General features: G+C 44.4%; 1 protein-coding gene across 1 annotated transcript; it reads right to left on the bottom strand.

The window, feature by feature from the left end:
* Positions 1-4,067: 4,067 nt before the first annotated feature.
* SELENOO (selenoprotein O) lies at positions 4,068-16,506 on the bottom strand. The gene is made up of 9 exons (XM_059816050.1): positions 15,926-16,506; positions 14,226-14,429; positions 13,111-13,291; positions 9,266-9,396; positions 8,588-8,868; positions 8,103-8,253; positions 5,635-5,820; positions 5,152-5,308; positions 4,068-4,459 (listed from the first exon to the last, which is right to left on the bottom strand). Exons 1-9 carry the CDS (start codon positions 16,504-16,506, stop codon positions 4,265-4,267), a joined length of 2,067 nt encoding a protein of 688 aa, XP_059672033.1. The 3' UTR covers positions 4,068-4,264.
* Positions 16,507-25,799: the final 9,293 nt, after the last annotated feature.

Raw genomic sequence — 25,799 nt, 5'->3', positions numbered from 1 at the left:
CCATCCCCCACCATCAACACCACCAAGGAAAAGACATAAGGTTTGCTCAAGGAAGCCATAAACAACCAAGTAATCTGTGAAAACAGCTGATGTAACGTTAACAAGTAACAGGTTTTGGTTTAAAACCAAGCATGGGACTACGTAAACCACCTGGTTCTGCCAATAACTAGCTGTGGAGTAAGTGGAGAGTGATCCTCACCGATGAATTGCTTCCTGAGCCTCTGGGCTCTCACAGCTCGCAGGGAAGTCCCCTGTGCTCGGACTGCAGGAGTAAGGGGAGGCCCTAAATTCTGCAGAGCCAATGTACAGATCACTGAATCTGATACTCTTATTTCCTCATGTGCAACAGGTACACTTGCCAGGGCATCCATCTCATCCAACATGCTCTATACTAGATGTTTTCCACTCTGAAGACCCCCATTCTCTATGGTATCACCGAGATCTTTGGCAAAAAAAAAAAAATCTGCATAAACTACTTGATCCAGTTTATTTAAACTTAAACAAAATGCATCTTCACTTTCTACCCAAAGACCTATTTCTGTGAGCAGAGTTTAAAGTCACACCCTCTATCTGTTGACATCAGACGGTCAGTTTAATTCCAGTGATGTAAGGAAGAATAAAAGAGGTGTCAGCATAGGTCTTATGGCCAAGTAACTAAGAGGGAGGTTTCTCTTTGAAAAAGGTGAAGGTCCTTACCTTGCTCCAAGGACACTACCAAAATCACTGGCGAGGCAGGAGACCGTACCTGTGATAATTCACTCTTCAGAAAACGCTGCAAAAATACACAGTGAGGTTTCTGGCCATCTGATGTTAACACAGAGCAAGTACTTCTAAAGAAACGAAGTCTGCTGAACAGTATAGTTAACAGCAAAACTCTTTCAGGAAATAGGCATGACCAAGAATATTAAAATTGAATTTTTATTTTTTTTAATAAAAGAATCAAAGAAAGCCATAGCACTTGTTTGGGGGGGGAAAAAAAAAAAAAAAAACACCAAAGCAGCCCACAAAACATTCCAGTGAGAGCTGACAGTAAAACATTTGGCAATTGTAGATTTAGAAGCTCATGAAGCAGAGTTATGGTGAAACCTTACGAAGTCATGAGAGGAGTCCCACTACCACGTGAGACTATCCAGAGACACGTCTCCAAGTGCTTCACATTTCAGTTTTGTAATGTGGGTACCACTTGCTTTTATGCAAGGATAGTTCAGGCTGTATAGCCACAGAGTAAGTCTAATCAAAGTGTTTCCACAGAAAGCTGTTGATGTGAAGAGTCAGCAATTCATTTTGAGCACAAGTCCATGGCTTTTAAAGCAGCAGACTATTTTACCAATAAGAAATATTATTTTCAGGTTTACCTATTGCAAATACAAGCTGTAAAAAAATGAAGCAGCATTTTATGATTCAAGTATTTAGACTCCCAAATGTTATAAGCTGTATTCCCTTCTCTCTGAAGAACTGAGCTAAGAGATAAAAGTTCTTACCTGGACAAAATTTGGTCTAATTGTCCTGAACAACCTCCGGCTTCCACACTGCTCCAGGAACAAGAACAGAAGAAACTCACTATCATCAGAGCTGAAATTACTATCCGCCTTTCGAAAAGAGAGTGCTGGAAGAACACAAGCATTCACTTGGCTTCTGATCATCACACTTCTTCAAATATTATTGCATGCACTGAGAAACCGTGCAGTTGAATGTCAGCGCAGTTAGGCTATGTGAATACCCTCTTAGTATTTCTACCCACCAGGTGAACATACGGCATCTATTACAAATACAACTTTACCGAGTGGCACACCAAAGCAGCCACACCAAGGGACTGCATTTGTCAGTTCAGATACACTTGCTCTATATGTAAGTGAAGAATGTATTTAGCAGGAAATGATACCACATTTTCATTCCTCACTGCTACATTCCATTTCCCTTTTTAAGGATAAAATTGCTAGCAAATTATTTCAAAGCATCCCTCACTTCATGATTTTGGCATTATAGGTGCAAAATAATTTGTGTCTTTATATGCAAAATGATTTGGTAGTTAATTCAAGTTCTCCTATAGTCTAAACACACAGTTGTAATACCATTCTCCTTCTTCATACCATTATGAATAGAGATCTACTCAAGCCCCCCAAATTAATATCAGAATGCCATTAAAAGGACTTGATCCCTTAGGTATGGTGTAAAATCATTATTTTTAGATCATTCTATTAAGCCAAAAGCTTGGGCAGAGCTCCTCCAAAACACTGTTCCCCTATGCCTCACAAAAGGAACAATATAAATTGAGAAACAAAATCAGGACAGAGTTATGCTGACCAGCTTGGAGCAACTTCTCCCCCGCCCCATTACTGCCTTCTGGGCCAGGAATAGCGTAAGAGACAAATGCAAATTTATCACGGTGACATTTGAAATGTCTTTCAAACTGCCAGCACATTTTCCTCCCCTGACCCTCCCCAGTATAGTCCTTTTTACCCAGCATTGACTTTCTGTTAAAGTTTCCATTAAATGGTTTGGTTCCAGTACCCCCAAGTTCAAAGGAAGGACGATCTCCGATGACAGACTCAAAGTCCTACAAAAATGGATTGTCTCTAGAAGACGACCAGCTGCACCAGCTAGCATTACTTATCGCCCACTGCTTAAAGGTATTTCCTCTTTCAACTACACCATTCTTCCATGGACTAGGTAAATACAACTTCAAGTTTGTCCTTTTCATTAAGGACTCCAAAACGTCACAGGAAGTGCCGCGTTTGTCAGAGATTCTAGTTTGTCACAAATCATTATTCGGCATCAGTTTCTCCAGGTCGAAGGCAAGACAGAGTGATGTTTACATTCTAAGCATCACCTATTTACTGTAGCAGCAAGGAAGACAAGTTGATTGTTAGTACAGACAGATAAGCAGTAGCCCAACTGTTCTCCCTGTTTTTCCATAGCTCCTATGTTGGAGGAAGACCTGGAAGAGCACAATTCAACCTGAGCTAATACCAAGCCTGCACAGAGGTGGAGGAAGAGTTTACTAGAGTACACTTAAACTCACAGTGCAAGACGGTGGTCTCTTTGGAAAAGAGAAATCTTTGCATTAAACCTGAAATCTCAGGAGAAGTTTGGTAGCTGAACCAGTAATAGAGTCCTTTAGAAAGAAGTTCAGGAAAGCTAAGTAGTAACTAAATACGGAACAACATTTCTGCTGATGTGGCAATAATGGCAACCAACTTTCCCCTGAAACCTCAACCGAAACACTATCAATAAGCAACTTGCAAGCAAGTCAGCTCCCATCCTCCTGTACAACCTTTTACACAAGCTCAAATAGCATGTTCCTGAACGGCAACTTTCGGTGTAAAGATTTTCGAAGACCATGGAAGCAAATTAAGTGGCACAACACCAGAGTGGGAATGGAAGACTCCCACTGACCTGTGTGAATGAACAGGTGCCCCATCTGCACGTGTCTCATACAAGGAGACTCTGCTAAGAGTACACAAATAAATAGACAATGAACCTGGATTTGAGTACTGGGGTAGTTTAAGATTCATGCTAATTTGATTAACTAACCTTGTCCGAGTCAACTGGCACCCATGATTTTAGTAAATATTTACACGTGTCGTATGCAAACATGCTGAACCTGAATAAACTTTATCACCAAGATTCTCAAGTGCAAATGTATATAGTCTCCCTTAATTCTGCTCTTAATGTATTTAAAAAAAATTCAGTTGCTCCCCTCAAACCCTAGCCTGCACAAATTCGCCGAAAATAGGTAACGATTAAATATCAATCTGAGGGTTCACAATAAATGAACTACTTAATTAAATGAAACACAGCTTCAAACAAGCAATACCGAATCTATTCCTCCTTTAAAGAGAACTAAAAGTCCCTGCATAGAGAAAGCAGTAAATAAATGTTAGAAGTACTATTAGTTAAGACATCAGACAAAAACAGATCAGGTTCCTGACTTGCTATTTTTGTCTTCACATAACAACAACTCTATTTGGATGTTGGAAATTCAGCCTGCCTCAACATGAAGTATTGCTTTCTACTTGCAATGCGGTATGAATAAATGAAAGCATTTAAATTACTGTTGTATATGGACTGTCGATTGTCATTGGTTTGTTCCAATGATCCATGATTGCTTCAAATTAAGCACAGCTGAAGACTGTTGCAGATGCATCCAAATGTAGGGTTGTTTCAGTAACTTAATAGCACTTTGATGTTTGCCTTGCTGAATTCTTCACTGCTGAAGGAGGATCAGTCTCTTCAGTTTACAGCAAAAAACAAAACAAGGCGGTTACGAAGATCATGTAACACAGAGCTCTGAAGCCCATAGCGGGGGTTTACTGCAATATGGTAGTCTGCTTCTGGTCTCCTGAGCACAAGCAGCTGCTGTAGCAGTTGCTCCCTCCTCTTCTGCATCTTCCTTTACCTCCCTGAAACCTTCTGCTTCTTGGAATGGATTCTCCAAGAGTTTCAGTACATTTCTTACCTAGAAAGAAAACATAGCATGGTTATGAGAATTTAGAAAGTAAAGGCAAAATGATGTAGAAAAGAACCTCACACCAAATAACGATTGAGTATATTGTATTTAATACACAAACTCCAGACAAGCCAAATACGAAATAGATGAACAATATGCATATCAAGTAAGCTAAAAACTCTAAAATCATAACTGGCTGAGTTTGTATCTGTATGGAACTCCAGCTCAAATAACTTGAAATGCAAGTCTCAAATACAACTTCTTATGTCATTTCTCAAAATAAATTAATTTTCCCATATTCTGCATATAACAATCTGCATGCTGAACTCCACAGGTGAAAGCCTTAAGTTTTAAAAGACAACACTTAGAACAGCAACAAACGAGTATAAATTAATCCCCAGCTGTCTCCCAAGGTAAACACCATTCTGAAGACAGTAAAAGCAAGGAAAAGCGTCTTGCCCTGGGATCAGCATACTAACGCTGGTGAAGTTCAGATTCAGATTTTCAACTCCTTCATTTGTTCTGCAGTCATTAAAACCACAGCTCCCTCAAAAATAATACAGACCTTCTGAACAGTAAATTCCCAATCCCCTAACTGCCTGAGATGGCAGAATGACTCTCGCCTAGCATAATGCCAGTCATCAACAGCACCGCTACACACCCATGCAAACCTAGAGAGACATGAAGTAGTAATAGCATACCTCTGAGAAATCCCCATTTTCAGCTGCTTCTATGGCATTCTGGGCAATATAATTTCTCAAGATATATTTTGGATTGTTTGAATTCATGACCTTCACACGACCAGTATTCCAGGCACCAGCATCACTAACATTTTCTGTTTCTTTTTGCAAACGGACTCTGAAATTAAGCAAGTGAAAGCAACTGGTTTGGTTCAAGAATCACATGTAAAAGTTGACCTGTTTCCTTCGAGATCCTTAGTTTGCAGCTCTTAATAAATACTACATCATCTATAATCCCCTCAGTTTATAAAATCCAGCACAATAACAGATTACAAAACACCGCTTCATTTAAAAGCGGCACTACAGACCATCAGCAGGTCCTGATGAGGCTTGAGGGAGTGGCACACCTTGCATGTTCTCTGGAAAGTCAGTATTTCATGAGACAGGCACACTGTACTCAAAATGCAGAACAAATACACTGCTATGAATACTGAGAAACCCTACCTGTATTTCTCCAGCCATTCTTTCCAGTGTCTTTTATTTCTGCTGAGTAAATCAGCTGCTGTTAACTGCTGCAGTTTAGAGAATTGCTCAATGCGCTCTAATTCTTTATTTATATTAGCTTTTGTTCCAATTAATGCAAACAGCTGAGGATTAGACTGAGCCAACATTAGCATCATTGACAGTTGCCTGGGAACAAGAGAGACAAACACATTAGATGTTAAAGTTGAGCTGTCTGTCAAGAACCATCTTTTTGCAACCATAAAGTAGATATGAAAACATTCACAATAACCTATGATTTCACTAGAGAGATTAAATAACAGTACTTGATAGTACAAATTTGTTCTGTTAATTAAATTATACTAATTTTATTGTTCCTTCCCCCTTCTTCAGTGTGTTTAATTCACATTCCTGTGGTTGAAGTGCAGACAGTGGATTTTCAGATGAGCAGTTCTCATCAAAACATCCTTGGAACTTTGAAAGGAATTTGGAGTAAGGAATTTGATCTTACTTAGGTACCAAGATAATACAGAATCCATAGGGTTGTTTTTTGTAAAATTTCTTTTCACAGAATCACTAAGGTTGGAAAAGACCTGCAAGATCATCAAGTCCAACCATCAACCAACAAACACCACCATGCCCATTAAACCATGTCCCACAATGCCTCGTCCACACGTTCCTTGAAATTTTTAATTTCCTAAGATTAATAATATAACAACATGCAGAATAAGGATTTAACATCTACTAATCTTACCAGTACTAAGAAAAACCCAAATCAAATGTGGAAAGATACCTCATTTAAGTCATACGAGACAACAGGTTTTTAGGTGTGGAGTTGTTTTTTTTAATTCAGCTAGTCTAAATCACAGAATGAGAACTGCTTTGTGGTAGTAAATTCCTAACAACAGCCAAGCTATTTTCCTGCAAGTTTGACTAGGATTGTATCTTTTTACATTTGAATATGTTAGCTGGTGCTGTACAACAGCTTCACCTTATTTTTGATACCATGCTAGCCAACTTTCATTTTTCCTGGATTAATAACTGCACTACAGCAAAAAGTAAAATAAAAAACCAAAGAGCCTAAGGTGCAACATATCAAAACACACTAAGTATTTTTATTTCCTTCTATGAATGCATTTATAAACAAAGGAGAAACGAAACGTTATTCCCTGGCCTCAAAACAGACAAGTCATTATATCAGATTAAATTTTCCTACTTTGAGAAGCACAGATATGCTAGGTGCTTTGATTTTTGAGCTTATATAAAGTACTATCCAAATCTGATTTACACATCTGATATGCCCAGTTCTATGATATCCAAGTGCTGTGATAAAAAAAATTAGTTATGTACTCACTTTAACACAGTACTATGCCCCTCCAAAGCTTTACATGCATATAATGATGAATTATAGCTACTTTTAACCCTCCTCTAAGCCTGAATGTAATGTTTAAAAAAATATTGTCTCATCTGTCACACAAGCTCTCTTCATATTGCATATCTGTTTACAATTTCAAAGTAGCTGAAACCTGGAACTTAATTAAATAAGCAATACCCACCACCTTAATTTAGTTCCCTTTCATTTTAGTGTATCATCACTGAAACTTAATCAGTAGTATCTCCAAAATGATAAATGACTACAGCCAACCACCCTGGCATAACACCAAACTTGTTCATACAAGTTTCACACCAGTCCATTTTCTCAACTGCCTGCTTTCCGTAAGTTAACTGTGATACCAGCACACAGAAAAAGCTGAAGAATTTGGTAGGTCCATTACCTTCACAGAACACTTATTAAACAGGGGGGAAGAACCCTACCCAGAATATCCCCACTTTAATTCTTCCCCCCATCTGGGAAGATGCTAGGAAAAAAAAAAAAAAAAAAGACAACAAATTCATGGGTCACACTCATTCATTGTCTTCCACTGCTCCAAAAAGTGAAAAAAATGCTGCAATCACTGTTACAAGCAGCACTTAAACAAAACTTACTGTTTTTCCATGCTCAGAGCAGCTGGGCTGCAGAACATAACCCATCAAATGGGACATGGATGGCACCATACAGTTTCCAGAGCCTTAAGTGTGCATTTAGATTATACTTAGCCCAGAACATGGTGATTATTTGCTGACAGTACATTGGCAGAACACGGTAAATCCATTTCTTTTTTAAAATATTTCTGTTTCACTTCACTATCTGGCACTCTCACTGCCTTAGTCAGCAGAGACAGTGGAGGAGGAAAAAAAAGGACCAAACAAAAGCTCAGGCAATTTTAGCCCAAGAGCCAACTGCTGCAAGTCACTGCTGAGCATTCCCCAGTCACAAAATACACAAGAATTTGCACTGCTGTAGATCATGATGTGTCTACTTCACAGTGAAATTTCTAAATGTAGTCAAATATTACATAGCATGCAGAGTTCATTATGGGTATGACGGAATTAAAAGCACAGGCCAAAAGCATTTCAGTAAAGAGTATTACCTTGGATCCATCTGTGGTTTGAAAGCAACTTTCAGTTCTTCCACAGAAGCACACTGACTTGTAAGCTTTTCCAAGAAATCTTCCAAATTTGAAGGCTCAGAGTCTACGGAGAATGAACTCAGCAAGTAGAAAATATTTGTGAAGTCTCCACCTGAAAAAGTGAATTCTGTGAGTAATGCAACTAATAAATCAGCAGGAAAACAAGTCCCATACCTCCTCCCTAGCACTCCCCACAGCAGTCCAGGTCTCCACCTTGAAGAGGCAAATAAACTCCCTCAGTGAGACAGGGCAGCCCTATATAAGGCAACAGCTGCCCCACAGTTTGCAAAAATGTAATTATTTTTCAGTCTTCTGTTCTTCTCTCTGATGGCAACATACTTGTGCAAGGCTGCTTTCTCGTAAGATCAAGACAAAAACTACATTTTGGTTTGACTGTAAGACACTGATGGGCTATTAAACAATAACCCGCTGTGTTCCTCACCAACCTGTGAGATGCATGGTTTCAAGGAGTTCAGATACCAGCTTACTATCTTCTTCTAATTCCAGCTGGATTAGGCCTAGTTTCTTCCTCATCTTCTGCAAATAATGTTTCTCAAATTCTGCATCATATTCCTCTTCCAGGATGAGTTCACTTATTTCCAAGGGCAGCTCTGGAACTAGAGCTTCAGCAAGCTTCCCCAGGTTCCATTTGCAAATCTCTGGCTGCTTGTTATAAGCATAGCGCCCTGTATTATCAGAACCATTGCAAATGTGCTCAGGGTCATACCTACAAATGAAGAAATAGTTAGCATTTTTCTAGTTATCATCTGGACACCAATACCATGAAAAGTATTATTAGTTTCCTCTAGGAAACTAAAAAATTCAAAAAGGAACACTCCTCCTTGATTCTTTTCCCAAAGTTACCTAATTAGATATTTTCCTCTCAAACGCTGAGAAACCCCACAGGCTACAAGAACAGTCTAACAGTTAGAGATGTTGTGAACACAGTTAAAATGAAGTTGAAAAGAAGAATTACAGGACAACTGGAACTAAGTTAATCTACTTCGCCATAAAGAGGGTTCACAAATCTACTTTAGAGTCAAAATATTAAAGCAATTGTGAACATCAGGGTTGTTCTACGTGGCACATCATACACACATTTCAAATAATTATGCCACACTGACCTGTCCATAAATCCAAAAGGGCCGTAGTCAATGGTTAGTCCAACTATGCTCATATTATCCGTATTCAGCACGCCATGGCAAAACCCAACACATTGCCATTCAGCAACCAATCTTGCTGTCCGTTTTGTTATCTAAAACAGAATTATTTTTTTTTTCATTTTTCAACACAATGTCTTTACAATACATACACATATTTCCAAGCATTTCCTAGTTTGGACTGATCTTTCCATAGTTCCGATGGAAGCAGATTCCGGCAGCATGCCATAAACACAAATAGCTTAAGGACAGCTTGCCTCTCTCCTCCTGTTAGTAACTGCCCTGTTTCTCAGTCTCCCATTTCTGTTTGCCTTCTCTTCTTTCCTTCCATGCTTGACTTGCAAGTCAACTGGACAGCTTCAAAACAACAGAATGCTGAAATAAAGTGAACTGCTTGACACCAGACTTGCCTAGTATTCTAGTCATTACACAAATATATTCTTTTGCTTACTACTAATTTTAAAGACCCTTTAACTACAGGCAGGAGAAAACATAAGCAAAGTCTAAGAAAGTCCAATGTAAAGTTAGTCTTCTGGTTTACCTGGTATGGAGGAGTGATTTACAGGAAGGTAAGCAGTTTGCACAAAAAATTATTCCCTGGTAACAAGTTTTAGCACTGATAAGCACTCCCCTGAATTTGCTGAGAGCGGAAAAAAGCTAAAAGGTTAAGCAAAAATATTCCAAGAATGACAATTTTGTTTAAATGCAATTGTTCACTGAATGCATGCTTCACCAGAGTTTTTCCATTGCTTAACTGAGAGCTACTGTTGTGGAATCCTTGACTGCAATCACTGCATGTGCCCTATTCTTCAAATAAATAGCGTAACATTTTAAAATAGTTCTAGTTAATTAATTAAATTAGCCCACCTGTCAACTACAACTAGATATGCCCTATGAAATCTAAAATTCAGGAAGCTAACCTGGCTTTTAAATAAACCTAGGTATTTCTAAATACTTTACTGAATTGCTGCAAATAAAAAAAATTATGTTGCCATTAGATAAAGCTTTTAAATCAAACTATTTTCATAGCTAAAAATCACTCATCTTCCCCAATATCTATCAATGTACAGAAACTTAAAGTAACTATTCTCTCCAGGCTGCAGTGTAAGTGTATTTTATTAAGGTTTAAAGAACAATCCAGTTAACAGAGAAAACATTAGTTTTATGCCTCTGTCTTCAAACCCAGAATTTTTCCATTTCCCTTTTTTTAAACACATGCAGTCAGGTAAGGAAGAAAAATTAGAAAAATCTTGCCCTGGGATAATCTGACAGGTAGTAAAACCCACAAATCATGCTTGGAATAGAGGCTTTTGGTTCACTTTGAGATCCCACGCTTCTAATTTTTACAGTAGTCTCGTGTTAGGTACTTCACCCATTTTTCCTGAACGCTGTTTCACAGGGCAGCCGGCAGCCAGCTACATGTGTCCAAAACTGATTATTGGCATGCTATAAACCTGTAAGGGAGACACACCCTGGCTCTGTGTCAGGAAGAGGGTAAAACCGAAAGCGAAAAAAATCCTGGCCAGCAGGGTTGGGATGAAAGCACATCAGCGGTAAGGCAATTCATCGCTGCTGGATGTCTCCGTATGACTACACCACACACCGCCAGTGTTCTGGGAAAAAAGAAATCCTGCTAATGAGAACACCTGAAAGCAATTAAAGCTTGGGCACCTCTCAAAGAGGGGTAAATAGATTAGAAAAAGATGGCTTTGCACTCACTTTGACCTTTATTCTTTTTCATCACATTTTTCTACTGCTAGCCATACTAGAAAACAAGTGTGGTGTATATATAAATAAGAGCACTCTCCCAAGGACATGCTCATTTAAATTTAAACAACACCTACAAATTATTTGAGAAGTACAGATAATGGCGTCTGCTTTCTAGATAGTGCAGTCAAATGCAATCACTTGAACTTTTTTCCTCCACTTCTTCCACAGTGCAAAACCAAAGATAAAATACGTTAGAGTTGAGCTGACAGCATTTCCCCACTATTGAAAAAATGTGTTTGTCAAATTAGGTAAGGGACTGGGGTGCTTTTCAGGTGGAGAAAGGTATGGAAAGTCTCCACTGAAGAGGAGGGAAAAACGAAGAGGCAATGCTAGCACAGGCACGGAGCACGGACAGGCACAGGCAGGAGGAACACAACAAAAGCAAAAAAATGGAGACGGGGCAACAAGGAAAGGATGCCAGGATGGGGGGAGGAAACCAGTAGTAACGGGGCCAGGAAAAGCAGCCAAAAGCAGAAAGAGGCAGGACGGGGCACACACGTGTCTGCAAAGATGCCCAAGTCCCATGATTTTCTGCCATCAGAAAGTAAACATGCCATGAACTACAGAGCTGGACATGCACATAGTGGGTGACAAGACACAGTCCTCATCATCATTTCCATTCATTCAAACACAAAAGGCGTGTCTAATGAAGTTAAACTCTTAGGAACCCAGTGGGGAACCACACCACACCTTGCTTTTGAAGAACCAATGCAAGTATGTACAAGTTGTCTTAAAGAAAAAAAAAAAAAAAAAAAATCACCCCCCCCCAGCACAAATTCAAAATGCATAAAATTTAGAGAATGTCAGATTTTAAGCCTGCCTTTTGACCCCTTATTGGTCTGTTATGAACATGCATCATGTTGCAGCCATTCCCTCAGTCCCTACCAGATCATTTCAGATTTCAAAGCAACACAACTGCTTTCACGTAGACTAGTTAAGTGTATTAGACTGTGGTATTTTTTAATTAGTCTGTTTACTAGCTAGTTGTAACATTCTTATTTGGGTTCTAACATTATTTGAACTGCAGGTCATCTAAATCGGAGCCTTTATTACAGTTCTCCAGTAATTTCAAACTGGATCCCTTCTGCACGGGTAGCATTACTATATACTAATCACTAAAACACGAAGAGAAGCACCTTATTCCCTGACCCTGAATTCTTTCTTTGTTCACTGAGGCAAAGGAATATAGCAATAGAAATTCAATGTCAAGAATAACAACACAATATCAACAGTGAGGCAAAAGGTATATTCAGAAGATAAAGTTTAGAAACCAATTAATTTAGCTACTTCAACAATAAATATAGCAATTCTACATCTACTAATGTTATGGTTCTGACTTTTATTATGGATCTCCAGTAATTGTTAAGGTCTAAATTTACACAGTAGTTGAAAACGGGTTCAAAATGGATCTCTGAGAAATCACCCAGCCTCTCCTCTGGGCCACTACAGAATGACCTGATACTACACCACATCTAAGACTTATTTATCTCACCTGATCTTACCATTCCCAAAGTTGGAGGTTTTTCCAACTTCCTCAGGCAAGCCCCCACGGTGCTTGACTGCCCTTAGACATTTCAGTGTTAAAGCCTGTAGTTAAAGTGATTTGCAGTCAACATTCCTGCTTGTAATTTGGAAAATGAGAGACAGGAAGTGACTCAACATTCTCAGTATTTTACAAGACGATGCCTTGCAAGCGATGTCGTAGTACCATCAACCCATCATCTGACAGTTGGGGCCAGAATTCCCCCTTGCAGTCTAAGACATGGTCAGTAAATGGAGACAAGTCTTGGGAAGCTCTCCCAGAGCAGAGAAATCATAATTTACTATTAAAAAGGTTAAACCGCTTTCATTGGTTTGATCAATATCAACATTGCTTTCATCAATAAGCAGTTCTATTAAGAGCGTTTTCTCCAAAGAGAAGAATAGTTCAGGCAGCTGGATGATTCAAGGTCTTAACTAACTGCGGTCATCTGTGCTTGCGAATGAAGTTCATAAAGATGACCGCTACGGATTTAGGAAGAGAATCTGATCTTTCTTACCTCTTTGAAGAATGCAGCATTCCTCTGAATATTGTTGTCTGAATAAGCCTCCTGGATTTCTGGATAGAAAGTGCTGATCACATAATCAAGCATCTGTATTCGAATATCGTTTCGGTTAACACTGGGACCCTTGCGTCCCGTGTATTCATCAGTAGGTTTAAAAATTTCGAAAGAACCAAATCTGTTTTAAAATAATAAAAACATGTTTTAGTATTATCTGATACTATTAACTTCATTTGACAATACGTGTAGTAAAACCATTTACCATTGTTGCAATAACACCACATCATCTCTTGAGTTTAAGCATCAGTCCTTCAACTGACTGAGAGAAAAGACCTGCAAGATTCCTACACTGAACCTAGCAAGGCTCAGTGACCTAATGCAAAAAAGTGCATACATCCATGTGTAAATAAACTGACAGATCAAGACCCTAGCCAGTACTGAAGATCAGCTTGTTAAAGTTTCTTACAACCACTTCTACAGAAAAATTCTTATCCTAAGTAAATATACAGGAATAGGACTTGTTTAAAATACTAGACTGTACATCAAGCATGTAAGATAGGTTTTTCCACGTATATATACACATGCACACAGGCACACACACATATATACACATAAATCCACATATTCCTTATGCCTCACCTTCCTCTAATACTCTGTTACTTTACAAGACGCAATGCAACTTCTTGAAACTCCTATTGTTTTGTGTCTGAGCAGGAACCCCATACACTTCTCAGGCAGGGAAAGTACACCCAAACTTTGACAGTACTACATTAGAATTGCTTTGGAATTAGGGGTAGAGCTATAATGCACCACTACTACCAACATCAAAAAAAGCATGTGTTCTGTGCAGGCATAAATATGAAAAATCTCTTCCGGGGTCTGCAGCTTCTTTCTACCAGGCTATCATCCTTAGTGTTTATCTGTCTGTGTGCAAAGACACCAGCTCATCCCATCCCCTGGATGAGACGAGTGGCTTCCTACAGCCTGGCAAAAGAGTTCCAAGCCCCCAGAACAAGTAACACACAAATGGTGCTGTTACAGAAATACAATTTTAAAAGACTGCTGTGCTTGTTTTAAAAGAATAAAAAAACCCCAACAAAATAGGCTTCTACCTTATAAATGTAGAAGCTATTCTCAGAACAACTGTACACCTTTCACTTTTTGGATTCCCATCATAAAATATGTCACGGATGACTTTCGAGTCGGATGTCACACACGTTCCAGCCCTCGTTGTTGGAATTCCGAGGTGAAACATAGCCTCACTGCACAGGAACTCCCGTATGCTCGACCGCAGGACTTTCCGACCATCAGCTTGCCTGCAACAAGAAGACATGGACAGTTTTCAGGCTAGAAAGGCAGGAACTCCTGTCTCCTCCTTAGCAGTAGAGAAACAAAAGCCTAGAAGTGACTTGCTCTATCCACAGTCACACCACAAAGTAGTGGAAGATCTGAGAACAAAAGCTGGACCTTCAAACTTCTGTTAAAGCTCAATTAGACGGACACAACACACTTGCAATGAAGACCACACATAACAGAAGAAAATAAACCTTACAGTTACACATATTCCTTCTAATCATTAACTCTGTTGTTTGTACTGACGCAATAGAGTCTTTCAAAAAATTAAAAGATTTTGGACAAATATAGCTCTTTAATTACATAATAAAGTCACTGGTTTCCTCTTAAAATGGCTACCGTTATGCCTCTTGAAAAACAGTATTATTTTGCATCTTTCTGGGTAAGTAATCTAGAAATGGAGTGTTAAATACAGGCATGCCTGGCACTGGTATTAAAAAACCCTAAAAGACAGCAAATAGCAAACTAGCTTATTTAATAGGTATCAAGTAAACGGCACAGGCGCAGGTGGTTCTCAGCCCACACTCCCAGCACTTCAGAAGCCACAGGCAAGGAGGAGAGAGAGGTGCCCAGGGCAGATCTGCTACGCTACCACTGTATCTGGGATTTTCACTGTGATTGCCTTGGCCTTCTTCAGGTCTGTGAAGGTTTTCAGAGCACCACATGTATGAGACCAAGGTGTTACCGAGCCTGTGCACAGCTGGAACAGAAAATACAGGAAATGCAAGCGGGAAAAATGACCTGAAAGATTTAAAGCAGTGCAGGCTAAACCGACTAATGAAGACATACATCCCTTGCAGGGCTTTGGTCAGCGTGCCATTTTTGGGTCTTTCCCACCATTCCCTCCCACAGCCAGGAAGGATGGAAGAAAGGCACTGCTGGCAGTAGGGAGAAGGACCGGCAGCCCAAACCAACGCGAACACCCCCATTTGCGTGGGCCATAGGACCACAAGCAGTGGCAGCAAGCAGTCAGGGAACTATTACAGGCAGCTGTCCCCACTTCATCACGGTCTGCGTCCTCCTAAAGGGGGAAAACCTCAGAGCAGGATAAGCAGGGACAGAAGTAACACACGACCTGAAGGAGATGCAATTACAGTCTTATTTTCCAGAAGAAAATCTTGCCGCCTTCTGTTTTGGCATTTAAGCGTTACACTTACTGCAGCGAAGATTAAGAAAACCCACGAGGGCTTAAGAGATGACCTCTGCCTCGGGGAACGATCGTCTGCACAAAACCAGCTGGAAAAGCACCTCGCTAAGGCAATGAGCGGGCAGGGAAGCCCGTCCCCGTCCCCGGTCTCCCCCGCACCGCGAGCTCGCCACGCAGGGGGGCTTCGCGCGGGGGCACCGAGGTGCTGCCCCTCCAAAACCGAGCTTCACCGGGCTATTCCGCCATCGTCCCTCCCCGCCGCCCCGCTCCCCTCCGGGCCGGGCCGGGCCCGGCCTCCCCGCGGGGCCTTACCGGGAGAAGGGGGTGAGGCCGGCGCCCTTCAGCTGGATCTCCCAGCGATCGCCCCGCGGGCCCAGCACCTCGCCCAGGTACATGGCGGCGCCGTCGCCCAGCTGCCCCGCGAAGCTGCCGAACTGGTGGCCGCAGTAGCAGTGCGCCGCCGGCTCCGAGCCGGCCAGCAGCCGGTTCCCGCTGAAGTACAGGGCCGCCTCGGCCTCCGCCGCCTCCCGATCGGCCGCGGGCGCCTCCAGCCCCAGCAGCGCCAGCGCCGGCGGCGACATGGCCACCAGCCGCGGGTTCTGCAGCGGGCTGGGCCGCACCCGGGAGAAGCAGGCGCCGGGCACAGCCCGCGGCCCGCCGTCCTCCGAGGCGTCCACCGGCAGCGAGCGCAGCGCCAAGTTGTCGAAGCGCAGCGCGCCCAGCCAGCCCCCGCCGCCCGCCTCCGCGCCGTCCCCGGGGCCGCCCGGCCGCGCCGGGAGAGCGGCGGGCTGCTGCATGGCAGCACGCAGGGAGCCGAGCCGACCCGGGCCCGCCGCCGCCGCCGGCGGCAGCAGCACAGCGAAGCGGCGCCCGCTGCGCAGCGCCGCGGCCATCCGCCCGCGGGCGGGGCGGGGCGAGGGGCGGGTCAACGGCGCCGGAGAGCCCCGCCCACGGAGACGCCCCTCCCACCCCCGGCGAGGGGCGGGGACGTGGCGAAGCTGTGTCCAGCGGGGGTGCGGGCGGGAGGGTGGCGCACGGCGGGGCGCCGGCAGCGGGAGCGGGGAGGGTATAAAAGCCGGCGCCGCGGCGCGGCGGCCCCAGCCCGCCCGGAGGCCGGAGGCGTCGCGAGAGGCAGCCGGCTGGAGCCGCCACCAGGTCGCGGGGGAGGCGCGGGAGGGGGCGCGGTGAGGCGAGACGCGCGTGGGGGTTGCGCTGCCGCTTTGCCCGTGCCCTGGTGTCGCGTCCGTTAGCCAGCGCGCCGTCCGTTTGCCTCAGCCGCGCCTCGGGCGCCGGACCTGAAGAGGGAGAGCCCCGCGGGGCGGCACGCGTGGGCTTGCCCGAGGCTGTCCCGGCTCCGCGCTCGCCCGGGCTGGCTGGCGTTGGGATGTCCTGGCTAACGAGGGGAGGGAAATCGAAGGAGAAGGAGGAGCCGGAAAGCTCCCTGAGCCAGGAGGAGAGGGGTCTGCTGGTGCAGGCCATGCTGGAGCACGGGGGAGACCCGTGGGACTATAAGGTCGTGGGGCAGGACCCCTCGCTGAAAGCGGCGGAAAGGCACTGGCTGAACTACGTGTCCGTCTACCATCCCAAGGGGGAGAAGAAGTGCTCGGCCCTGCAGTGGCTGTTGTTCGACCTGGCCCGGGTCTTGCAGGCGGCGGTGGAGGAGAAGGAGCAGTGCATACAGAACCTGCAGAACAGTCTGCAGGTGGCTCGCAACGAAATCCTGGCCCTGCGGTGCGACAGCTCGCTGCTGAGCGAGCAGGCCGAGCAGCTGCGCAAGCTGCGGGAGGAGCTGAGGGCCGAGGCGGGCGAGAACGCCCGGCTGAGAAGGAAAGTGCAGTGCTTGGGCACCCTGCTGTCGCTGGGGAAGGGGTTGGACCGGAGGAAGGTGGCGGCTCTCAGTCAGGCAGACTGGGACCCGGAGGTGTGGGACGGGGATGGCTGGAGTTTGGAGGTGCCAGAAGAGGCGTCGGTGCCAGGGGTGGGTGCCGCGGGTGCTAGGAAGGTAAAGCCGGTGGAGGGAGATGGAGGCCAGGGAGCGGGGGATACGTCCAGGAAAGAGAAGGTTTGGAGGAAACAGAAGGAGGGATGGCCCGTGTGGGTAAACCGAATTTGGACCTTGGAGCAGTGCACTCCCTTCACACAGGAGGCGGCGAAGCGGGTGGTGACCGCCATCGGGCTGCCGTGGCCCAAGGTCGGGGCGATTATCAGAGCCCTGCCTGCCGATGAGATGGTGGGGGGGGAGATCTTGAGGCTGGTCATCAGAAATTTGGGAGAGTATGAGCCTCTCAAAGATAACATGGAGGGGGCACCTTGGAGAGATGTCCAGGAGGCGTCAGCCTACGTGTGTGGGAATGTCTTACTCCGGGCGTTGAAGCAAAGGGAGAAACCAGTGACCCCTGACTTTGACATCTTTGGGGTGAACGTGGAGCAGGGGGATGTGGGGGTGCTGGCCTGTCGTGCTCCTGAGCTGCACAAGGGGTTTTTCATCAGCCTCGGGTCTACTTTAATCGGCCGCCCCCTCGGTGAATGCATGGCTACCTTGGAGAACATGGGGACCCTGATGGGAGCCAAGGGGAAAGGGATGGCAAAGAAGGAATGGACAGGGGCAACGGGGAGGAAATACATTCCTAGAGGGACAATTTGGAGATATTTAATAAACCAGGGGGTGAATGAAGGAGAGCTAGATAGTCAGCCCACGGGAGTTTTACTTGCCAAAATGAAGAAAATCCTTCAGGAAAAGGGGATGAAGCAAGAGGAGGTTTGGGAAAAACTGAAACAGATGAATCCATCAGCTCCTCCCCCTATCCCAAAGAGAAAGCTATACCCACCCTTAGGGGACCTTAAAGATTAGGGGTCCCAACGCCTGGTGTCAGTGGGATTAACCTCCACCGCACTGACCTGGTGTGCAGGGGGAAGGGGCTGCGTGGAGGTATGATGTCTGTTAAAGGGGGGGTGGGAAGTTACTTTCTTAATTGCTGCGGGATCAGAGACAATTTTACTAGATTATCAGGGTCCTCCACTCCCGGCTAAATCCGTCTGGATATTGGGAGTGGGAAGGGGAAAAAGGAGGGGAAAATAAGTAGAAGCCCAGTTGTGGGTAGGGGAAGATAAACTGGGTGGGTGGATAATGCTGGTAAAAGCAGGGGCAAACAGTTTAGGAATTAATTTCCTGTCTCAGATCAAGGCAGATCTGTCCAAGGGAAAACTCTATTGCGCAGCTGCCTCAGATAATGAAGCGACTGCAGGAGTCCCCAAGTCGGTGAAGTACTGGTCTAAAAGTAAAACAGAAGTGGGGGTAGTAAATGAAGAGTATGAGGTTCCAGCTGGAGAGCCCCTCTTCCTGTCCCCGTTACCCATACGGTACCAAAGCACCGAAGGGTTACGAGGAGGCTCAGGGGGTGCAACAAAGCCTGAACAGATTGGGATTTAAAATTCCTATTTTCACAATCTCTGTGGAACTCCAGGGGTGTGGAGTATGTGGATGGTGGAAACCCCTTGCAATGAATTGTAAATCCATGCTGGGTTATGCCTTCGACCCCTGGGAGCGGGCACCACTTGACCAGTGGCAAATTGATTACGTGGGCCCCTTCAAGAGATCAAAGGAGGGTTTGTATCGGTTTGTATTTGTTGCCATTGACAGAACAGCGAGATGGACAGAAGCAATGGCAGTGTGTGAGGCTCCTGCTAACGCCAGTTTGGTGTCTACGTGAAGTATTGAATGGATGTTGTCCTCCAGCCTTAACTGATTCAGATAAAGGAAACCACTTGACATGCATCAGTCCAAAAGTTCACGGAAGGGGTAGGGGTGCATCAGTTAACTCACATTTCCTACCATCTACAGTCTTCCAGGGTAGTGGAGAGAGCTAATAGGTCCATAAAGGTGAGACGAAGTTAATTGCTGAAGAAAGAGGACTGAGCTGGGATGAAGCACTTCTGTTTGTGTGCTGGGCCACAGGAACAAAAAGCTCGCCAGGTACCACTACAGCCCTTACGAGCTGGTCTGTGGCCCTGCCCCACAGACGGACATCCTCTGTGGCGATGCCAGTAAACAGCTGTATGCCTCTGATACTGATTTGATCCTGGAGCAGGGTTCAGTCTCTCAGCAGAGAGCGCAGACCCATGCCGCTCTGTGGAGTTGCACAGCTCAGGAGCAGTATGCCAATATAAAGCAACAGGAAAATCAACCCGCACTGGGAAATGTGATCCTATCCACACCCCAGGTACGAAGGGGAAGGCCCAGGGAAAATTTAGGAGTGATTGTGGGTTGGGAAAGAACTAATTGGAAACAAAGAAGGGGGGGGTTCATGGGTAGATGGGTCCCACGTCCAGGAAGTCAAAGAGAATGTTTCTAACTAATGTGTAAGATTGGTTTTCAGGATCAAATGTAGCTGTGGGATCGATCATAGGTGTGGACCACAGAGAGCCTCAATGAGAACCGTCTTCTTCAAGGAGCTCATCATTGTGTTAAGACAGCGTCAGGAATATTGTTAAAGCATTGCAGGTCCTGTTCAGTGTGTTCTGCTGGCTTCTAGGTGTAACAATGATGGTCTGGATGTGGAACATTACCACTGCTGTTAATAATTTTATTTCCTTTAGGAAAGATGTCAAAGGAATTTTAATGAGACCTGGAGATGATGGGGATGACCTCAGATGTTTGGCTTCCCAGTAATAAGCATTTGTTAATAGTCCTTCCAGAATTAACTAACTTCACCTGTAAGAGAACATGGACTGGACAAAAAGATGGAGCTAATAAAATAGATACTCATCTTGGATCCCAATATGGGTCAGCCACAGAAGTTGCATGGGATACAAATGGTACCTTTGCAACCAGTGTAATAATAGGGGGATGCAGTTGTATCACCTGATATGCTCTTAATTGTTCAGATGGTGCAGATTTAGTTTTGGCCACTGAGCATATCCCAAACTAAATTCACACCATCCACAAGTATGCACAAACCCTGTAGGACAGTATGCATATTAATCCTGTAAGATGGGGAAAGAGATGGGGAATTGATATGTGATGCATGAACCATTCTAGAATACATACAGCGTGTGACTTGCGAAGTTTCCATCCTTGGAGATGCTCTAAAGCTGTCCGGAGGCAGACCTGGGCAACTGGCTTTAGGTGACCCTGCTTGAGCAGGGGGTTGGACCAGATGATCTCAAGAGGTCCCTTCCAACCTCAACCGTTCTGTGACTTATTCTATGAAAATGGAAGCTATTTTTAATCATATGCAAGGTAAACGGGTAACAAACTTCAGACTCTTGTTTGATGCAACAGCAATGATAACTACCTGGGATAACCAGATGTGCCACATGGTAAAATCAACTGCCAAGTTTAAAAAAACAAAACAAACCAACAAACTATAAGGGATTAAATTCAATAATATCTCTATCTATTGTACTCAAGCTCAATTGTTAGCTATTAAAACAGCTTTGTCAGTTGGATTAGCTGTGTTCTCATGGGTAATACAACAAAGAGATCCCACATCACAAGGGAAGTTTCACCAACTACTGTTGCAGACGGACAACTAGATGAAACGTAAATGTAACACTTACATTTATGTAAATGTACTAGTTCTGTACAATCGGCTGTGGACCACAGGAGGATATTGTCACATGTCAGTGGAGCAAGTCAGCATGGGAACACCAGTGGTGTTTGGTAACAGTGCAGCCTGTGTATGTGTTGCCCCACCTGTAATGGGAGAGTTGGAGGATGAGATGACCTCTGTAGCTCCAGGAGAAGACCAAAGATGTGGCATTGCACCTGTTGGCAGCGTACATTCATTTGCCTATTCTCAAAAGCAGGGATTTGTTCTAGACCAAGAGACTGTCTGGGAGCTGAGAGGCCTCGCTGGGATGAGGTGTTCAGACAACATGGCAGCATACAGAAGGGAGCTGAGAAACTGGACAGCAGACAACAAGTTGCAAGCCTGAGGACCACCTTGGCAAGTAAGGAACTGTCAGAACTGGAGACTGAAATTGTGAACTGTACATCGTTGGTATGACACATCCATGGGTTGGTTTCCAAAAGCTACTGCGATGCAGCACTCGATGAACTCAATCCTGTACTTGTTACTAGTTATGATAGAAGTCATGTTGTTCTTTATTCTTTTATATATGCTTTGCTTGTTTCAAAAGGAAAGAGTGTGCTTGTGTGCCCCGTTGAACATCTTGCATGCATTGCTAGCCTAACAGCTGTGGTGGCTTCCAGCTGGAAGGGATTGAGCTTACTAGCACCCAGAGTGGTCTGAGTGTCCTTGGAGGAGGTCAGGCAGACCAGGGGGTGGCTTGTGAGCAAGAGGTCCCGCTGGAGCACGCAGCCCCATAGAGCCAAGGCCCCAGCAGCACTGGCAGAAGGGTGACAAACAAGTGCCTCTGCTGCTGCTCTCCGGTGTGTAAACTGCCAGATAAGGTCCTGCTAGCGCTTGGTCAGCTTGCATAGGGATCAAGGCTAATGTGGAATAGTTGTGTCTAGTAATCACAGGAGGTAAACTAAACCCAGCAGGACAACCAGGGGGAGTCACGGGGAGCCAGGCTGCCCGCAGTGGGTATTCCTGCCAGTAACACTGCATAAGGATACGACTGCCAGGGTAATGGCATCAGAAGTACCACGGTTAGGTATGACTGTAGCAAAGCCAGGACCAATGGGGAAGAAGTAATCAGGGGCAGGTTGTTTATTTGGGAGGGATTTGGGTGGAGGAAAGGAGGTGGCAAAAAGGTGGGCCGAAGAATGAAGGATGAGGTACAAAGTCCACCAAAGAAGACCAGAGGGCTCCTGCTGATGGTAAGAGTGTGGATGCCTATGGCTGGTAGCAGCGCTGATCCATGGACTCGAGCCCTGGGAGGCTGGAGGGCAGCATCACCTGGGATAACCTCCTGGACTCGCTCCATCAGGTCTCTGGCTGTACATTGTGGCATGGGGGGACGAACCTGCACCTTGGGACTTATAGAACTGTCACTGACAGACAGTTGGCTGCGAGTGAGACTCGTTAGATCTGAAATCGGGAGCTTGTAACTTCATAGCTGTGCCTTATGGTTTGCATAAATATGTAACTTGATCAGTGGTATGGTACTTAGGTTGTTGATTATTTTTCTGTTTTGCTAGTTTCCTCATAGCGTGTTCACCAGTCAATAAATAAGTGTGCCTCAGTTATGTCTCGGGTAACTGGTCTGAAGAGGGGAGCCACACCTCAGCACAGTCACAGAGCTGTGGTCTGTGCTGTGGGAGCGCTGCCTGCCACAAGCCTTCCTCTAACAGGCCTGGGCATCTCAGAAAGCATGCGCAGGACAAGGTCTGAATGCCACATACCCAGGAACACCATTATTGGTCTGCCTGTGGACAGCCAGAGAGGTAGAAATCCATGTGTGTATCGGCCAGGCAGAAGTTGCTGATAACTGCGATGAACCATCAAGGCTACTGTGGGTTCACCAAGTTCTCCCGCTCTGCCCCACGTTAAAAAGCGGCACCCAGAGCCTGCCAGGGCAGTCACAGTAAACGTGGTTTTGGGTGAGAAGCCCACAGAGTCTCCAGTTGCCTTAGAAGAGCAGCAGTCCCTCAATGTGACAAACAAAAATATGTTCAACTTTTAGAAGAATGAGAGTAGAGGTCTCCTGAGGTTGGGTCTTGCATGAGGAGCAAACTAAGTGTATCCTTGAAACATTACAAATAAAGCAATCCACACTAATTAGAATTGTTTTAAAACTATGATTTTCACAAAAGAGTAAAATTAAGGTGTAATAAGGAAGTTCTTTTCTAGCAACGTAATTCTGTATTTTCCATAATGCACCCTAGAAGCAACATAATCATGCTTTTTGGCAGATATTTAATTTTTTTAAGTGAAGGTTAATACATTATTGCTGATTCATCAAGAATCTGCCTCTCAAGCACCAATACAATCACAACAAGAGGAAAGAGAAATGGGAGTATATTACAAGCTAGTAATTATTCAGGATGCTCCTGTTTTGTGTTGTTTCAGTTAATACCAGGTACCACAGCGGTGAGTCAAAACCAAACTTCTCCAAGGTATGCACACTTACTTACCTTCTCTGAAGAATGGCCTCAGGGTCCGGTAGACACCTCCACTTAAAAACAGACATATCAGGTAAACCATCTGCAGTCGGTAGATGGCACTAAATTATTACTATTACTCATATTTTCCAGCTAAATCAGAAGGCAAAATAAAACCACAACACTGGGTCTCAGCTCCAAAGAACTTGGGCTGTAATCACAAGGTGAGAGACAACATGGGGATGGAAGCAGGGAGGAAGATGCAGCGAGGTGGAGAGAAGATGCTCACTGCCAGGTGGTGCACACCTAGAAACCTGCTGCATTTGCTCAAAGGTAAAGCACCGAGCAGTCCTGCCAGCCTTGGCTACCCATAACTCCAGGTACTGTACCAATACTCCTGCTGGCCCTGAAGCTGCAGGTGTGTGCTGCAAAGACACAGTATGTTAATAACCAACATGCTCTAATCAAAATGTCACTCAATTACTTTGCCCAGTTTGTGAATAATCTCTGTAGCCCCAAGTGGGGCATTTTACCACGCTGAAAGAATGTCACTTAGCTGGCAGGAGACACAATCTACTGAAACAAGTGTGTAACAGAGCTTTTTTCTATTTTTTTTAAAGTCTGATTAAGACTGATACATTCCACTTTCCCTCATGCATCAGTCTTGCTGCATTGGCACCACCAAGTATCTTGGATGAGGCAAGTGTGAAAGGGGTAGCATGCATCTTTTCCCCCCTCCAACCAACACCACTAGAGCTTCCCCATACAGTATTAAATTAGACATCCCCCCGTTGGCCTCTCCAGCTAGGACCTGCTGAACAGGATAGCTGCTTCAGCTATTCCCCATCCCCCTTCACATACAAAGGGACACAAAAGACCTGCTGCTGTGGGGATATGCACAGCAGTTGTATTTTTTCACCTGAACAGTCAGTAGACTGATTTCAGCTTTGTATCTTCGGAGCTACTTGTGTCCTGCAGTTGATGTCTTCCATGCACATTTCCACAGCCAACTGAGAGGGCTCAGCACCACGCTGAAGTCTGTCCATCACTCAGAGCCAGAAAAGTGACCCTTTCCTGCAAATACTTAAAAAAACCCAAATCTTGCCATAAAATCAGTCTCAAAACACTGAAGTCTAAAATTAAAGTTTATTTCAGTTTTAGAAAGAAACAGGAAAATACATACATGAGTATCTTAGAGTTACACAAGTGACAGTGTGTTGTTTCTTCTCCAGGTGTAGTTCCCACTACTGCCTTTGAGAGAACTTGATAATTTCTCAGTGCCTTTTAGATGTTTTACAATAAACACACAGAAAAACAGCTTCCACTGGAAATCTGGGCAATATCAATGCACCTCAAAAATCAATTTTTTAATTTGTTTCAGTATTTGGTATAGAAAAGACACATCATATACATGACCTAGGCCAGCAGCACGCATGTAACGCTGGCAAACAATACTCTGAAAGCAGGCAGCTGCCTTCCATGGATGCAGGTGTGCAAACTGAGGCTGCCCAACTGAGCAGTGCTTTGATAGCTCATGTGCTGTGCAGCTTATCATCTGCCAGTCCCATGGGCAGTATTTGACTACAGTATTTAAAATTTTTTTCTTCCACCTAAATGGCTTACCCAGCATTTCTTTGCAGACACAGCTCCAAGTGCAACCAAAGGGAACTTTGCCTGATCAAGGAAAATAGGACTGCACTTTGCTTCACACACATACAATCGAAACGTATGGACCACTGATTGACAGAAAGTGTACAATCAGCAGACTATTCAGCTGGTATGTTATCTGTATGGAGTACAGCTTATCATATATACTTACTTTCAGTATGAATACAGGGTCTTTTTAGTAATAGCTTTTTCTTTTTAAAAAGTAATAGTCATACTGATTTACCTGGCTCAATTTGAAAGATTAAACTCGTTTTGCCACTAATTCAACACCTTCTCCACTTAATAGGTCTTTGCATGCAGAGGACAGCACTTCATGCACAGGTGACTATGCCTGATGTTAGGCCAGCATTTGAGCGCTTTGCTGGACTGGGACTAAGGCCATCAGCTCCTTACACAATGGAGCACTGGAGAGATGTTAAAAGAAAAGGAACAACAACAAAAAGAGTCACCTCACCATGCCTGACTCTGGACTCTTAATTTAGGTACTCATCTTGATAAGTCAGTCTC

This window comes from Gavia stellata, chromosome 4 (genome assembly GCF_030936135.1).
Source record: "Gavia stellata isolate bGavSte3 chromosome 4, bGavSte3.hap2, whole genome shotgun sequence".
Classification (NCBI taxonomy): Eukaryota; Metazoa; Chordata; class Aves; order Gaviiformes; family Gaviidae; genus Gavia; species Gavia stellata.
The sequence above is the reverse complement of the archived record's forward strand: the minus strand, read 5'-3'. Positions and strand labels throughout refer to the sequence as shown.